Genomic DNA, 18262 nt, shown 5'->3' with positions numbered 1-18262 from the left:
TCTGTTTTCATGTGAAAGACATTCAACATATTATGATTACATAATCATTATTTTAACACTCTTCCTGTGTAACCTTTGATCTCTGACCTTAGGATCCATTCTCTCCTCTTACTGACCTTAGACTGGTAGCGGACCCATTCCGGGGGGCAGCCTCCTGTGGGGGGGGCAGTAGGGGGCACGGTGCTGTTCACTGGGGGGGAACCACTCCTCTCACAGATGGACCTCATTTCAGTGCCACAGTTATAGTCATGCCAGAAACCTGGAGACACAGTTATAGTCATGCCAGAAACCTGAAGACACACAGTTATAGTCATGCCAGAAACCTGAAGACACACAGTTATAGTCATGCCAGAAACCTGGAGACACAGACACACAGTTATAGTCATGCCAGAAACCTGGAGACACAGTTATAGTCATGCCAGAAACCTGGAGACACATAGTTATAGTCATGCCAGAAACCTGGAGACACAGTTATAGTCATGCCAGAAACCTGGAGACACAGTTATAGTCATGCCAGAAACCTGGAGACACAGACACATAGTTATAGTCATGCCAGAAACCTGGAGACACAGACACATAGTTATAGTCATGCCAGAAACCTGGAGACACAGTTATAGTCATGTCAGAAACCTGGAGACACAGTTATAGTCATGCCAGAAACCTGGAGACACAGACACATAGTTATAGTCATGCCAGAAACCTGGAGACACAGTTATAGTCATGCCAGAAACCTGGAGACACAGACACACAGTTATAGTCATGCCAGAAACCTGGAGACACAGACACATAATTATAGTCATGCCAGAAACCTGGAGACACAGACACATAGTTATAGTCATGCCAGAAACCTGGAGACACTGACACATAGTTATAGTCATGCCAGAAACCTGGAGACATAGTTATAGTCAAGCCAGAAACCTGAAGACACAGACATGTAGTTATAGTCATGCCAGAAACCTGGAGACACAGACACACAGTTATAGTCATGCCAGAAACCTGAAGACACAGTTATAGTCAAGCCAGAAACCTGAACACTCAGACACACAGTTATAGTCATGCCAGAAACCTGAAGACACAGTTATAGTCAAGCCAGAAACCTGAACACTCAGACACACAGTTATAGTCATGCCAGAAACCTGAAGACACACAGTTATAGTCATGCCAGAAACCTGGAGACACAGTTATAGTCATGCCAGAAACCTGGAGACACATAGTTATAGTCATGCCAGAAACCTGGAGACACAGTTATAGTCATGCCAGAAACCTGGAGACACAGTTATAGTCATGCCAGAAACCTGGAGACACAGACACATAGTTATAGTCATGCCAGAAACCTGGAGACACAGACACATAGTTATAGTCATGCCAGAAACCTGGAGACACAGTTATAGTCATGTCAGAAACCTGGAGACACAGTTATAGTCATGCCAGAAACCTGGAGACACAGACACATAGTTATAGTCATGCCAGAAACCTGGAGACACAGTTATAGTCATGCCAGAAACCTGGAGACACAGACACACAGTTATAGTCATGCCAGAAACCTGGAGACACAGACACATAATTATAGTCATGCCAGAAACCTGGAGACACAGACACATAGTTATAGTCATGCCAGAAACCTGGAGACACAGACACATAGTTATAGTCATGCCAGAAACCTGGAGACATAGTTATAGTCAAGCCAGAAACCTGAAGACACAGACACATAGTTATAGTCATGCCAGAAACCTGGAGACACAGACACACAGTTATAGTCATGCCAGAAACCTGAAGACACAGTTATAGTCAAGCCAGAAACCTGAACACTCAGACACACAGTTATAGTCATGCCAGAAACCTGAAGACACAGTTATAGTCAAGCCAGAAACCTGAACACTCAGACACACAGTTATAGTCATGCCAGAAACCTGAAGACACACAGTTATAGTCATGCCAGAAACCTGAACACTCAGACACACAGTTATAGTCATGCCAGAAACCTGAAGACACAGTTATAGTCAAGCCAGAAACCTGAACACTCAGACACACAGTTATAGTAGACCTAATCATGCCGTTGAGTTATGTGGTAACCAGCCCCAAGATTCAGAATGAAAATAACTCAATGGAAGTTCTTATAAGAGAGGAACATTTTTGGGCCTCATCTTTAGCTCACCCATGGAGCTGGACATGACAACACAGTTCTCATCGTTGTTCTTGAAGTCCGGCTGGTTGTTGTCCCATCTCTGGAATACTACTGGGGAACCGTCCATCCACCTGGACAGAACACAGGACACAATCACTCAGAACACAAGGATTCAAGAACTCAGAACACAAGAACATGAGAACTCAGAAAACAAGGATTCAAGAACTCAGAACACAGGACACAATCACTCAGAACACAAGGATTCAAGAACTCAGAACACAGGACACAATCACTCAGAACACAAGGATTCAAGAACTCAGAACACAGGACACAATAACTCAGAACACAAGAATTCAAGAACTCAGAACACAGGACACAATAACTCAGAACACAAGGATTCAAGAACTCAGAACACAAGAACATGAGAACTCAGAACACAGGACACAATAACTAAGAACACAAGGATTCAAGAACTCAGAACACAAGAACATGAGAACTCAGAACACAAGAACATGAGAACTAAGAACACAAAACATAAGATACTGAATATCCCTTTGAGCATGGTGCATAATTACACTTTGGATGGTGTACACCCAGTCACTACAAAGATGCAGGCGTCCGTAATTAAGATGCTGGAGGGGAAGGAAACCACTCAGGGAGTTCACCATGAGGTCAATGGTGACATTAAACCAGTGTAATGGCTGTGATAGGAGAAAACTTAGGATGGATCAACAATCACAATACTAACCTGAATGATAGAGTGAAAAGAAGGAAGCCTGTACTGAACAGAAAATAAGGCAACAATGCACTAAAGTAATTTGGCAAAAGAAAATGGCAAAGCATTTAACTTTTTGTCCTGAATACAAAGTGAGATTTTTTGGGGAAAATCCAATACAACACATTACTGAGTACCACTCACAATGTTCAATCATAGTGGTGGCTGCATCATGTTATGGGTATGCTTGTCATCGTTAAGGACTGGGGAGGTTTTCAGGATCAAATTAAATGGAATGGAGCGTAGCACAAGCAAAATCCTAGAGGACAACCTGGTTCAGTCTGCTTTCCACCTGACACTAGGAGATGAATTCACCTTTCAGCAGAACAATAACCTAAAACACAAGGCCAAATCTACACTGGAGTTGCTTACCAAGAAGACAGCGAATGTTCCTGAGTGGCCGATATTAAAGTTTGGACTTAAATCTACTTGAACATCTATGGCAAGAGCTGAAAATGGTTGTCTAGCAATGATCAACAACCAATTTGACAGAGCTTGAATGTTTTAAATGTTAATGTTAAATGTTTTAAAGAATACTGGGTGTAACAGTATAACTTTAGACCGTCCCCTCGCCCATACCCGGGCGTGAACCAGGGACCCTCTGCACACATCAACAACAGTCACCCACGAAGCATCGTTACCCATCGCTAGGGGAACAAAGGGAACTACTACTTCAAGGTCTCAGAGCAAGTGACGTCACCGATTGAAACGCTATTTAGCGCGAACACCGCTAACTAGCTAGCCATTTCACATCCGTTAAATGGGCAAATGTTGCAGAATCCAGGTGTGGAAAGCTCTTAGAGACTCACTCAGAAAGACTCACAGCTGTAATCGCTGCCAAGGGTGATTCTAACATGTATTCACTCAGAGATGGGAATACTTATGTAAATTAGATATGTCTGTATTTCATTTTCAATAAATGTGTAAACATTTCTAAAAACAAGTTTGTACTTTGTCATTATGGGGTATTGTGTGTTGACTTGTGAGAGAAAAAATACTATTTAATCATTTTGAATTCAGGCTGTAACAACAGAATGTGGAATAAATCAAGGGGTATGAATCCTTTCTGAACGAACTGTGTGTATTACTGATAAGTCAGTTATACTCACACGAAACATGGAACTCAGAACACAAGAACTCAGCAACACACAAGACATAGAACACATAAAGAACATGGACAATACACAGAAAATATGCTTTGTTCATGTCATGCCGGAATGTTCGGAAATACAACTTCTAAACACGGAGCAGTGAGGTGTGCATTCACATGCTTTGAACAGGTTGAGAACGCCAACTGGCTAATGTCTAAGTAGCTACGTCAACCATGAACAAAAAGCGCAGCCAACACGCTCTCATCCAAATTATAGTGTTAAAAAAAGGTCCAAATAAATTGGATAAATAATGTTTTGTTAAGTTATGTTCTTGGTAGGTGACGTCAGAATCCAGCATGTCTGAAAAGTCTCCAATTGGAGGTCCTTTCAAACCGATTTCTCCCAGAAAGGAAGCTCGTATTTCAGAGTTTCTAAAAGGTCATGAATGCCGCAATAGAACAGCAGTTTGACACCACTAGTTTAGAAGTGATATAAAAAACGTTTTATTTTTCTCTGTTTGATCATCTTCTTTTACTCATTTTATACTCACCCGAAAGAGCGATCAAGATCAACTGTTAGCCCGATGTAATGGTTTCCAAGATGCTCTTTATTGATCTGAAAAAAAGAGCCATTAGCATTAGGGACCAGCTGTCTTGGAGTCCACATTGGCCAGCGTCTGTTTCAACACCTTGTAGAGCCCTGACCAACTGAGGGCAAAAGGAGGTGCAACTCCATATTAGAAAGGTGTTCTTAATGTTTTGTTGATTCAGTGTATTTCAGTGGTGGAAAAATGACCCAATTGTCATAATTGAGTAAAAGTAAAGATACCTTAATATAAAATGAAAGTCACCCAGTAAAATACTCCTTGAGTAAAAGTCTAAAAGTATCTTTTTAAAAACACTTAAGTATCAAAAGTAAATGTCAAAATCCTTATATTAAGCAAATCTTTTCTATTTACGGATAGCCAGGGGCACACTCCAACACATCATTTACAAATGAAGCCTTTGTGTTCCGTGAGGCCGTGAGTCCGCCAGATCAGAGGCAGAGGATTACCAGGGATGTTCTCTTGATTAGTGCGTGAATTGGACCATTTTCCTGTCCTGCTAACCATTCAAAACATTACTTTTGGGTTTGAGGGAAAATGTGTGGAGTAAAAAGTATATCATTTCTTTTAGGAATGTAGTGAAGGAAAAGTAAAAGTTGTCAAAAAATATAAATGTAAAGAACAGATACCCCAAAAAACGACTTAAGTAGTACTTTAAAGTATTTCTTGTGTATATAGCTCTGCCAATGTGTTTGAAGGCAGGACTATAGCGAAACTATAGGTGTTTACCTTTTTCCACAGAAATGTATTTTCTGTTAGTCCGTTGATAACAACAAGGTCCCCATGCCTCTGCTGACAGTAGTGTCTGGCATTCTCCATGGCCAGCCTCTCAGTATTAAAGTAATATTGAGAGCCTCCATACTCCAGCCAGCCATCCTCTGTCACATTATACTCTAGACAGGGTTAGAAAATAATATAAGTTATGTGCAATTAAATCCCCTCTGGAGACCAAGCAGATTAGTCCTCTCTAGAGACCAAGCAGATTAGTCCTCTCTAGAGACCAAGCAGATTAGTCCTCGCTAGAGACCAAGAAGATTAGTCCTCTCTAGAGACCAAGCAGATTAGTCCTCTCTAGAGACCAAGCAGATTAGTCCTCGCTAGAGACCAAGCAGATTAGTCCTCTCTCTGCTCGGTCTCTAGAGGGGACTTGTCTGCTCTGTCTCTAGAGGGGTCTTGTCCGCTCGGTCTCTAGTGGGGACTTGTCCGCTAGGTGTCTCGAGGGGACTTGTCCGCTAGGTGTCTCGAGGGGACTTGTCCGCTCGGTCTCTAGAGGGGACTTGTCCGCTCGGTCTCTAGAGGGAACTTGTCCGCTCGGTCTCGAGAGGGGACTTTTCAGAGGGCTTTTGGACTGCGTTCCAAAGTTCACACTAGCATACCGCAATGCATCCTCAAAATATTTATACTTTTAATGTGGTGAGCTCATTCATTTATTCATTAATTTAAGAGTGATAGACAACTCATCAACACTTGCCAATATTTTCCAGTGAGTCCTGGGAGCTATGGGATAGGTACTGTCAAGGGGACTTACCAGGGATGGTGTTGTTGGGAGGAGGTAGTGGGGTCACTCCTGTAATGTCACAGAGAAAAGAGGAGGAGAATGTAGAATACAAGAGGAGAGAGAAGACTGTGTTAGCTCACCAAGCTAAAGCCTTCTGGTCCCAGTAAGGTTACTAATCATGCACGTGAGGTCGACTAAAATACTTCCGTCCCACAGACAGAGGCGCTACATCCTGAATGTCTTCCTTTAATAGTGTTGCACTTTTGACCACAACCTCATGGGCGGCGCACCTAGTGGCCAGAGACTTTAATGCAGGTAAACAAATCAGTTTTACCTCATTTCTACCACATCCGATGCTCGTCGGATGTGGCAGGGCTTGCAAACTATTACGGACTACAAAGGGAAGCACAGCCGCGAGCTGCACAGTGAGCCTACCAGACGAGCTAACTTACTTCTATGCATGCTTTGAGGCAAGCAACACTGAAGCATGCATGAGAGCACCAGCTGTTCTGGACGGCTGTGTGATCATGCTCTCCATAGCCGATGTGAGAACGACCTTTAAATAGCTCAACATTCACAAGGCCGCAGGGCCGGACGGATTACCAGGATGAAACATGAAACATGTTTCAAGCAGATTACCATAGTGCCTGTGCCCAAGAACACCAAGGTAACCTGCCTAAATGACGACAGACCCGCAGCACTCACATCTATAACCATGAAGTGCTTTGAAAGGCTGGTCATGGCTCACAACACCATTATCCCAGACACCCTAGACCCACTCCAATTTGCATACCGCCCAAACAGATCCACAGATGACGCAATCTCTATTTCACTCCACACTGCCCTTTCCCACCTGGATAAAATGAACACCTACGTGAGAATGCTGTTCATTGACTACAACTCAGCATTCAACACCACAGTGCCCTCAAAGCTCATCACTAAGCTAAGGACCCTGGGACTAAACACCTCCCTCTGCAACTGGCTCCTGGACTTCCTGATGGGCCCCAGGTGGAAATGGTAGGTAACAACACATCTGCCACATTGATCCTCAACACAGGGGCCTCTGAGGGGTGCGGGCTCAGTCCCCTCCTGTACTCCCTGTTCACCCGCGACTGACTCCAACACCATCATTAAGTTTGCTGATGACACAACGGTGGTAGGCCTGATCACCGACAACGATGAGACAGCCTATAGGGAGGAGGTCAGAGACCTCGCAGTGTGGTGCCAGGACAACAACCTCTCCCTCAATGTGATCAAGACAAAGGAGATGATCGTGGACTACAGGAAAAGGAGGGCCAAGCACGCCCCAATTCTCATCGACGGGACTGTAGTGGAGCAGGTTGAGAGCTTCAAGTTCCTTGGTGTCCACATCACCAACAAACTATCATGGTCCAAACACACCAAGACGGTCATGAAGAGGGCACGACAACTGCTATTCCCCTCAGTAGGCTGAAAAGGTGGATCCTCAGATCCTCAGAAAGTTCTACAGATGCACCACCAAGAGCATCCAGACTGGTTGCATCAACGCCTGGTATGGCAACTGAGATGCAGTGCCTTAGACCGCTGCGCCACTCGGTAGCCCCATATAGCCTCGCTACTGTTATTTTATTAATGCTCTTTAATTATTTGTTATTTTTAGATTTTCTTTTTCAATTAAATGTTTTCTTTATTCATTTTTTTACTTCAGTTTATTTAGTAAATATCACTTCATCTTAACACTTTTTAACTTCTTATGGCTGGGGGCAGTATTGAGTAGCTTGGATGTATAAGGTGCCCAGAGGTGCCCAGAGTAAACTGCCTGCTCCTCAGTCCCTGTTGGTAATATATGCATATTATTAGTACATTTGGATAGAAAACACTCTGAAGTTTCTAAAACTGTTTGAATGATGTTTGTGAGTATAACATAATTCATATGGTAGGCAAAAATCGGAGAAATATTCCAAACAGGTATTGGGAAATCTGCGGTTTTCAACTCAATTGAATACACAGTGGGATATTGGTCAAGTCGCACTTCCTACGGCTTTCACTAGATGTCAACCATCTTTAGAAACTTGTTTGAGGCTTCTACTGTGCTTTTGGGTTGAATGAGAGCTAAATGAGTCAGGTGTCTGGCAGAGTACCACAGGGTGGTGGTAGCTGCGTTTCATTGCTTTTCTGAAGACAAAGGAATTCTCCGGTTGGAACCTTATTGATGATTTATGTTAAAAACATCCTAAAGATTGATTCCATAAATCGTTTGACATGTTTCTAAAGGACTGTAACGGAACTTTTTGACATTTCGTCTATAACTAGTGAACGGCGCTTCGTGAGTTTTAATTTGTTTACCAAACGCGCTAACAAAAGAAGATATTTGGACATAAATGATGGACATTATCAAATCAAACATTTATTGTGGAACTAGGATTCCTGGGAGTGCATTCTGATGAAGATCATCAAAGGTAAGTTAATTTTTATAATGTTATTTCTAACTTCTGTTGACTCCAACATGGCGGATATATGTAAATGTTTTCTGAGCCCAGTTCTCAGATTATTGCGTGGTTTGCTTTTTCCGTAAAGCTTTTTTGTAATCTGACACAGCGGTTGCATTATTAAGGAGAAGTATATCTATAATTCCATGGGATGTTGGCTATCAACAACAAGGCAACTCCTATGACTAATTGGGAATGGCGTTCGGCAATCAAAGCTGTATCGGAGGTGGCAGAAGGCAGCAGTCAGTGGCTCTGGATGAAGAGGAAAGACCCCAGCTGGGCCCCGAAGTGAGAGGGCCAGGAGGTATGCGGTCAACAATGCTTGACTCAGGGAGGAGGACGCCCCTGCCATGCATAGTCCCATGGGATGTTGGCTATCAACAACAAGGCAACTCCTATGACTAATTGGGAATGGGACGCAAGCGTAGGATTGATCACCCTGTCGCTGGCCGCCTTTGGGGAGGGTGTATAGTGTGAAAGGCTGAAACACCCTAGGAACCAAAGGTACACTACTGACGATGCGCTCCCCAAATTTCACCACGCTCACTGTTCATTAACTCTTGGAAGTGCTTGCACAAAGGATAGTAACATCTCATCCTGTGTTCTTGGAATCTATAATTCCATGTATAACACTTGTATTTTCATCAACATTTATGATGAGTATTTCTATAAATTGATGTGGCTATGCAAAATCACTGGATGTTTTTGGAACTATTGAACATAACGCATCAATGTAATCTCAGATTTTTTTATATAAATATGAACTTTATCCAACAAAACATACATGTATTGTGTAACATGAAGTCCTATGAGTGTCATCTGATGAAGATCATCAAAGGTTAGTGATTAATTTTATCTCTATTTGTGCTTTTTGTGACTCCGATCTTTGGCTGGAAAAATGGCTGTGGTTTTCTGTGGCTTGGTGGTGACCTAACATAATCATTTGTGGTGCTTTTGCTGTAAAGCCTATTTGAAATCAGAAATTGTGGCTGTATTAAAACCTCTAGTAACCTCTAGTAACTAATCATCGACTGACACTAATTAGCATAACGCAACGGACATAAATATTCCTAGAAAATATTCCTATTCATGAAAATCACAAGTGAAATATAGTGAGACACAGCTTAGCCTTTTGTTGATCACCCTGTCATCTCAGATTTTCAAAATATGCTTTACAGCCAAAGCTAGACAAGCATTTGTGTAAGTTTATCGACAGCCTAGCATAGCATTTTGTCCAGCTAGCAGCAGGTAACCTGGTCACGGAAATCAGAAAAGCAATCAAATTAAATAATTTACCTTTGATGAGCTTCGGATGTTTTCACTCACGAGACTCCCATATTTTTTCCAAAAATGTTATTTTTGTAGGCGAAATAGCTCCGTTTGTTCTTCACGTTTGGCTGAGAAAATGCCCTGAAATTGCAGTCACGAAAACCCCGAAAAATATTCCAAATTAGCTCCATAATATCGACAGAAACATAGCAAACGTTGTTTATAATCAATCCTCAAGGTGTTTTTCAAATATCTATTCGATAATATATCCACCGGGACAATTGGTTTTTCAGTAGGACCGAGTGGAATAATGGCTACCTCTGTATTTTACACGGGAATCACTCTGGGAGCCATCAGGTGACCAGTTGCGCAATGTAGCCCGCTTACGGGTATTCTTCAACATAAATGCGTAAAACTACGTCACAATGCTGTAGACACCTTCGGGAATACGGAGAAGGAGTAATCTGGTTGATAGCCCATTCACTGCTCAATAGGGACGCATTGGAACGCAGAGCTTTCAAAAGATGAGTCACTTCCGGATTGGATTTTCTCAGGCTTTCGCCTGCAATATCAGTTCTGTTATACTCACAGACAATATTTTTACAGTTTTGGAAACTTTAGAGTGTTGTCTATCCTAAGCTGTCAATTATATGCATATTCTCAATCTTGTCCTGACAAAATATCCCATTTATTACAGGAACGTTATTTTTCAAAAAATGAAAATACTGCCCCCTAGTCACAAAAGGTTTTAACGAGAATTTTATCTTTAAAATTGCGTAAAATACTTGTATGCTTGAGGAATTTCAATTATGAGATTTTTGTTATTTTGAATTTGGCTCCCCGCATTATCAATGGCTGTTGTCATATCGATCCCTTTAACGGGTTTTCAGCCCTAAGAAGATTTAAGCTGCATTGTTGGTTAATTAAAGGCTTGTAAGCATTTCACTGTAAGGTGTACTACACCTGTTGCATTCGGCACATGTGACAAATACATACAATTTGATTTGATTTGATTTTATATATGGTCTATTGTGCCATTTAAGACTCAGCCACAGTCAGACTGAGAGACCCCATACAGTACATTACCTTTAGGGATCTCACAGAGTCAGACTGAGAGACCCTATACAGTACATTACCTTTAGGGATCTCACACAGTCAGACTGAGAGACCCCATACAGTACATTACCTTTAGGGATCTCACACAGCCAGACTGAGAGATCTCACACAGTCAGACTGAGAGACCCCATACAGTACATTACCTTTAGGGATCTCACACAGTCAGACTGAGAGACCCCATACAGTACATTACCTTTAGGGATCTCACACAGTCAGACCCCATACAGTACATTACCTTTAGAGATCTCACACAGTCAGACCCCATACAGTACATTACCTTTAGGGATCTCACACAGCCAGACTGAGAGACCCCATACAGTACATTACCTTTAGGGATCTCACACAGCCAGTTATTGTAGCCATACAGTACATTACCTTTAGGGATCTCACACAGCCAGTCATTGTAGCCATACAGTACATTACCTTTAGGGATCTCACACAGCCAGTCGTTGTAGCCCTCACAGTTTACATCGTTCCAGGATCCCTCTTCATCCCAGTAAGAGTTCCTCATCTCAGCACAGGACTCCACGCCGTTGTAGTTGTTGGGTTCCCCCTCCATCCAGTGTTGGAAGGACAGCTGAGGACAAACACATTTGTAAGAGAAACTTTCCCATGAGGTAGACTTCTGATCAACAATACTTCAAACCTTGTACAGACAATCATGAATATTCCTTGAGGAAAAACATCAGCCAACATGGGAGGCAGCTCAGTTGGAAGTGTTCAGGAACAACACATATTTATAATTAGCAGTAGTAGTAGTGCTAGTAGTATTACGATTAGTAGCAGTATTACTGTTAATAGCAGTAGTAGTAGTACGAGTAGTATTACTAGTAGTAGTAGAAGCAGTGTTACTATTTTATTATAATTAGAAGTAGTATTATAATATTACTATTTGTAGTAGTAGTAGTAGTAGTAGTAGTATTACTATTAGTACTAGTAGTATTACTATTAGTAGCAGTATTACTATTAGTAGCAGTAGTAGTACGAGTAGTATTACCAGTAGTAGTAGAAGCAGTATTACTATTATTATAATAATTAGAAGTCGTAGTAGTATTACTATTAGTAGTAGTATTACTATTAGTAGTAGTAGTATTACTATTAGTAGCAGTATTAATGTTAGTAGCAGTAGTAGTAGTATGAGTAGTATTACTAGTATCATTATAATTAGAAGTCATAGTAGTATTACTATTAGTAGTAGTAGTATTACTATAGTAGTAGTAGTATTACTATTAGTAGTAGTAGTAGTAGTATTACTATTAGTAGCAATGTTACTATTATTATTATAATTAGATGTCGTAGTAGTATTACTATTAGTAGTAGTAGTAGCAGTATTACTATTAGTAGTAGTAGTATTACTATTAGTAGTAGTAGTATTACTATTAGTAGTAGTAATATTAGTATTAGTAGCAGTACTACTATTAGTAGTAGTCGTAGTATTACTATTAGTAGTAGTAGTATTACTATTAGTAGCAGTATTACTATTAGTAGTAGTATTACTATTAGTAGCAGTAGTAGTAGTACGGGTAGTATTACTATTAGTACTAGTAGTATTACTGTTAGTAGCAGTATTAATGTTAGTAGCAGTAGTAGTAGTATGTGTAGTATTACTAGTAGTAGTATAGGCAGTATTACTATTATCATTATAATTAGAAGTCGTAGTAGTATTACTATTAGTAGTAGTAGTAGTATCACTATTAGTAGTAGTAGTATTACTGTTAATAGCAGTAGTAGTACGAGTAGTATTACTAGTAGTAGTAGAAGCAGTATTACTATTATAATTAGAAGTAGTATTATAATATTACTATTTGTAGTAGTAGTATTACTATTAGTAGCAGTATTATTATTATTAGTAGTAGTATTACTATTAGTAGCATTATTACTATTAGTAGTAGTAGTAGTAGTATTACTATTAGTAGTAGTATTATCACTATTGGTAGCAGTAGTATTACTATTAGTAGCATTATTACTATTAGTAGTAGTAGTAGTATTACTATTAGTAGTAGTATTATCACTATTAGTAGCAGTATTACTATTAGTAGCAGTATTACTATTAGTAGTAGTACTATTACTATTAGTAGCAGTATTACTATTAGTAGTAGTAGTATTACTATTAGCAGTAGTATTACTATTAGTAGCAGTAGTATTACTATTAGTAGTAGTATTACTATTAGTAGTATTACTATTAGTAGTAGTATTACTATTAGTAGCAGTAGTATTACTATTAGTAGCAGTATTACTATTAGTAGTAGTAGTATTACTATTAGCAGTAGTATTACTATTAGTAGCAGTAGTATTACTGTTAGTAGTAGTAGTAGTATTACTATTAGTAGTAGAAGTATCACTATTAGTAGTAGTATTACTATTAGTAGTAGTAGTATTACTATTAGTAGTAGTAGTATTACTATTAGTAGCAGTATTACTATTAGTAGTAGTAGTATTACTATTAGTAGTAGAAGTATCACTATTAGTAGTAGTATTACTATTAGTAGTAGTAGTATTACTATTAGTAGCAGCAGTATTACTATTGGTAGTAGTAGTATTACATTTAGTAGCAGTATTACTATTAGTAGTAGTAGTATTACTGTTAGTAGTAGTAGTATTACTATTAGTAGTAGTAGTATTACTATTAGTAGTAGTATTACTATTAGTAGCAGTATTACTATTAGTAGTAGTAGTAGTATTACTATTATTAGTAGCAGTATTACTATTAGCAGTAGTATTACTATTAGTAGCAGTAGTATTACTATTAGTAGTAGTATTACTATTAGTAGTATTACTATTAGTAGTAGAAGCATTATTACTATTATTATTATAATTAGAAGTCGTAGTAGGATTACTATTAGTAGCAGTAGTATTACTATTAGTAGCAGTATTACTATTAGTAGTAGTAGTAGTATTACTATTAGTAGTAGAAGTATCACTATTAGTAGTAGTATTACTATTAGTAGTAGTAGTATTACTATTAGTAGTAGTATTACTATTAGTAGTAGTAGTATTACTATTAGTAGTAGTAGTATTACTATTAGTAGTAGTAGTATTACTATTAGTAGTAGTAGTATTACTATTAGTAGCAGTATTACTATTAGTAGTAGTAGTATTACTATTAGCAGTAGTATTACTATTAGTAGCAGTAGTATTACTATTAGTAGTAGTAGTAGTATTACTATTAGTAGTAGAAGTATCACTATTAGTAGTAGTATCACTATTAGTAGTAGTATTACTATTAGTAGTAGTAGTATTACTATTAGTAGTAGTATTACTATTAGTAGCAGTATTACTATTAGTAGCAGTATTACTATTAGTAGCAGTATTACTGTTAATAGCAGTAGTAGTACAAGTAGTATTACTAGTAGTAGTACGAGCAGTGTTACTATTATTATTAAAATTAGAAGTAGTATTATAATATTACTATTTGTAGTAGTAGTATTACTATTAGTAGCAGTATTACTATTAGTAGTAGTAGTAGTACTATTAGTAGCAGTAGTAGTACTATTAGTAGCAGTAGTAGTAGTACGAGTAGTATTACCAGTAGTAGTAGAAGCAGTGTTATTATTATTATAATTAGAAGTCGTAGTAGTATTACTATTAGTAGTAGTAGTAGTAGTATTACTATTAGTAGCAGTATTACTATTAGTAGTAGTAGTATTACTATTAGTAGCAGTATTACTATTAGTAGTAGTAGTATTACTATTAGCAGTAGTATTACTATTAGTAGCAGTAGTATTACTATTAGTAGTAGTATTACTATTAGTAGTATTACTATTAGTAGTAGTATTACTATTAGTAGCAGTAGTATTACTATTAGTAGCAGTATTACTATTAGTAGTAGTAGTATTACTATTAGCAGTAGTATTACTATTAGTAGCAGTAGTATTACTATTAGTAGTAGTAGTAGTATTACTATTAGTAGTAGAAGTATCACTATTAGTAGTAGTATTACTATTAGTAGTAGTAGTATTACTATTAGTAGTAGTAGTATTACTATTAGTAGCAGTATTACTATTAGTAGTAGTAGTATTACTATTAGTAGTAGAAGTATCACTATTAGTAGTAGTATTACTATTAGTAGTAGTAGTATTACTATTAGTAGCAGCAGTATTACTATTGGTAGTAGTAGTATTACATTTAGTAGCAGTATTACTATTAGTAGTAGTAGTATTACTGTTAGTAGTAGTAGTATTACTATTAGTAGTAGTAGTATTACTATTAGTAGTAGTATTACTATTAGTAGCAGTATTACTGTTAGTAGTAGTAGTAGTATTACTATTATTAGTAGCAGTATTACTATTAGCAGTAGTATTACTATTAGTAGCAGTAGTATTACTATTAGTAGTAGTATTACTATTAGTAGTATTACTATTAGTAGTAGAAGCATTATTACTATTATTATTATTATAATTAGAAGTCGTAGTAGGATTACTATTAGTAGCAGTAGTATTACTATTAGTAGCAGTATTACTATTAGTAGTAGTAGTAGTATTACTATTAGTAGTAGAAGTATCACTATTAGTAGTAGTATTACTATTAGTAGTAGTAGTATTACTATTAGTAGTAGTATTACTATTAGTAGTAGTAGTATTACTATTAGTAGTAGTAGTATTACTATTAGTAGTAGTAGTATTACTATTAGTAGCAGTATTACTAGTAGTAGTAGTAGTATTACTATTAGTAGCAGTATTACTATTAGTAGTAGTAGTATTACTATTAGCAGTAGTATTACTATTAGTAGCAGTAGTATTACTATTAGTAGTAGTAGTAGTATTACTATTAGTAGTAGAAGTATCACTATTAGTAGTAGTATCACTATTAGTAGTAGTATTACTATTAGTAGTAGTAGTATTACTATTAGTAGTAGTATTACTATTAGTAGCAGTATTACTATTAGTAGCAGTATTACTATTAGTAGCAGTATTACTGTTAATAGCAGTAGTAGTACAAGTAGTATTACTAGTAGTAGTACGAGCAGTGTTACTATTATTATTATAATTAGAAGTAGTATTATAATATTACTATTTGTAGTAGTAGTATTACTATTAGTAGCAGTATTACTATTAGTAGTAGTAGTAGTACTATTAGTAGCAGTAGTAGTACTATTAGTAGCAGTAGTAGTAGTACGAGTAGTATTACCAGTAGTAGTAGAAGCAGTGTTATTATTATTATAATTAGAAGTCGTAGTAGTATTACTATTAGTAGTAGTAGTAGTATTACTATTAGTAGTAGTATTACTATTAGTAGTAGTATTACTATTAGTAGTAGTAGTAGTATTACTATTAGTAGCAGTATTACTATTAGTAGTAGTAGTATTACTATTAGTAGCAGTATTACTGTTAATAGCAGTAGTAGTACAAGTAGTATTACTAGTAGTAGTAGAAGCAGTGTTACTATTATTATTATAATTAGAAGTAGTATTATAATATTACTATTTGTAGTAGTAGTAGTATTAGTAGTAGTAGTAGTAGTATAACTATTATTATTATTATAATTAGTAGTAGTATTACTATTAGTATCAGTAGCTGTAGTAGTAGTAGTATTAGTAGTAGTAGTAGTATTACTATTAGTAGCAGTAGTTGTAGTAGTAGTAGTATTACTAGTAGTAGTAGTATTAGTAGTGGTATTACTATTAGTATTATAATTAGTAGTAGTATTTGTATTATTATGTGAACATAACTCACTGGTGACCCATCAGTCCAGGCGTAGCCAGCGTTGGGATCCTGAGCACTCAGACCGATCCAGGAAGTCCCACCATGGCTAATGTATCCAGAACAATACTATATTATCACCATGGCTACGGTATCCAGAACAATGCTATATTCTCACCAGGGCTACAGTATCCAAAACAATACTATATTATCACCATGGCTACGGTATCGAAAACAACACTATATTATCACCATGGCTACGGTATCCAGAACAATACTATATTATCACCGTGGCTACGGTATCCAGAACAACACTATATTATCACCATGGCTACGGTATCCAGAACAACACTATATTATCACCATGGCTACGGTATCCAGAACAACACTATATTATCACCATGGCAGGGAATACAACTTCTGTCAGTGTGAGTTAGCAGTATTACATTGTTGGTATGTCGGGGGCCCCACCTAGTGGAGGTGGAAATAGAACTGTCACATACTGAAACAAACATGTTATTAAACCTTTATAGGAAACAAATATGTTGCTAAACCTTTATAGGAAACAAACATGTTATTAAACCTTTATAGGAAACAAACATGTTATTAAACCTTTATAGGAAACAAACATGTTATTAAACCTTTATAGGAAACAAACATGTTATTAAACCTTTATAGGAAACAAACATGTTGCTAAACCTTTATAGGAAACAAACATGTTATTAAACCTTTATAGGAAACAAACATGTTATTAAACCTTTATAGGAAACAAACATGTTGCTAAACCTTTATAGGAAACAAACATGTTATTAAACCTTTATAGGAAACAAACATGTTATTAAACCTGTATAGGCAACAAACATGTTATTAAACCTTTATAGGAAACAAACATGTTGCTAAACCTTTATAGGAAACAAACATGTTATTAAACCTTTATAGGAAACAAACATGTTATTAAACCTTTATAGGAAACAAACATGTTATTAAACCTTTATAGGAAACAAACATGTTATTAAACCTTTATAGGAAACAAACATGTTGCTAAACCTTTATAGGAAACAAACATGTTATTAAACCTTTATAGGAAACAAACATGTTATTAAACCTGTATAGGCAACAAACATGTTACTAAACCTTTATAGGAAACAAACATGTAATTAAACCTGTATATGTTGACTCTTTGGATCCTAGAATAAGACCTGTCGGAGATTATTGGGGGCTGGAGCCGTTGCTACCGATAAAGGTGTGAGTTGGAATATCTGAGTGAGGTTGAAGAACTTACACATGATGCATAGACTGGAGGTCCGTAGAACTGTGGATGCTGAGTAGGTCTCCTCCAATCACCCTGCAGAAGTCCCGAGCCTCAAACCAGGTCTTCTCATCTTTGCGAGGCCCTGTAAAGAACTGGACCAGACAGACAACCTATTCAGTGCAGACCAGAGCGCTATGGGTAGTGCACTACTATTGACTAGAGCCCCATGGACACTACACATGGAAGAGATTGTCATTTAACAGACTGTCTCTGGATCATGATCTGTTACCGTTAGGAAGAGATCCTTATATTACAGACTGTCTCTGGATCATGATCCGTTACCGTTAGGAAGAGATCCTTATATTACAGACTGTCTCTGGATCATGATCTGTTACCGTTAGGAAGAGATCCTGAAGTAACGACAA

At 37.5% G+C, this 18262-nt stretch overlaps 1 protein-coding gene across 1 annotated transcript in view; it reads right to left on the bottom strand.

Moving 5' to 3' along the window:
* Window positions 1-18262, bottom strand: part of LOC109886356 (macrophage mannose receptor 1-like) — a 91814-nt gene that overhangs the window by 31439 nt on the left and 42113 nt on the right. The window contains exons 11-18 of the mRNA XM_031806765.1: window positions 17868-17989; window positions 16619-16694; window positions 11370-11523; window positions 6124-6162; window positions 5325-5488; window positions 4542-4606; window positions 2156-2256; window positions 117-259 (exon numbers count right to left, since the gene is read on the bottom strand). Coding sequence (XP_031662625.1) covers window positions 117-259; window positions 2156-2256; window positions 4542-4606; window positions 5325-5488; window positions 6124-6162; window positions 11370-11523; window positions 16619-16694; window positions 17868-17989 — 864 coding nt within the window. The remainder of the gene's footprint in view (window positions 1-116; window positions 260-2155; window positions 2257-4541; window positions 4607-5324; window positions 5489-6123; window positions 6163-11369; window positions 11524-16618; window positions 16695-17867; window positions 17990-18262) is intronic.

This window comes from Oncorhynchus kisutch, linkage group LG27, assembly GCF_002021735.2.
Source record: "Oncorhynchus kisutch isolate 150728-3 linkage group LG27, Okis_V2, whole genome shotgun sequence".
Classification (NCBI taxonomy): Eukaryota; Metazoa; Chordata; class Actinopteri; order Salmoniformes; family Salmonidae; genus Oncorhynchus; species Oncorhynchus kisutch.
The sequence above is the reverse complement of the archived record's forward strand: the minus strand, read 5'-3'. Positions and strand labels throughout refer to the sequence as shown.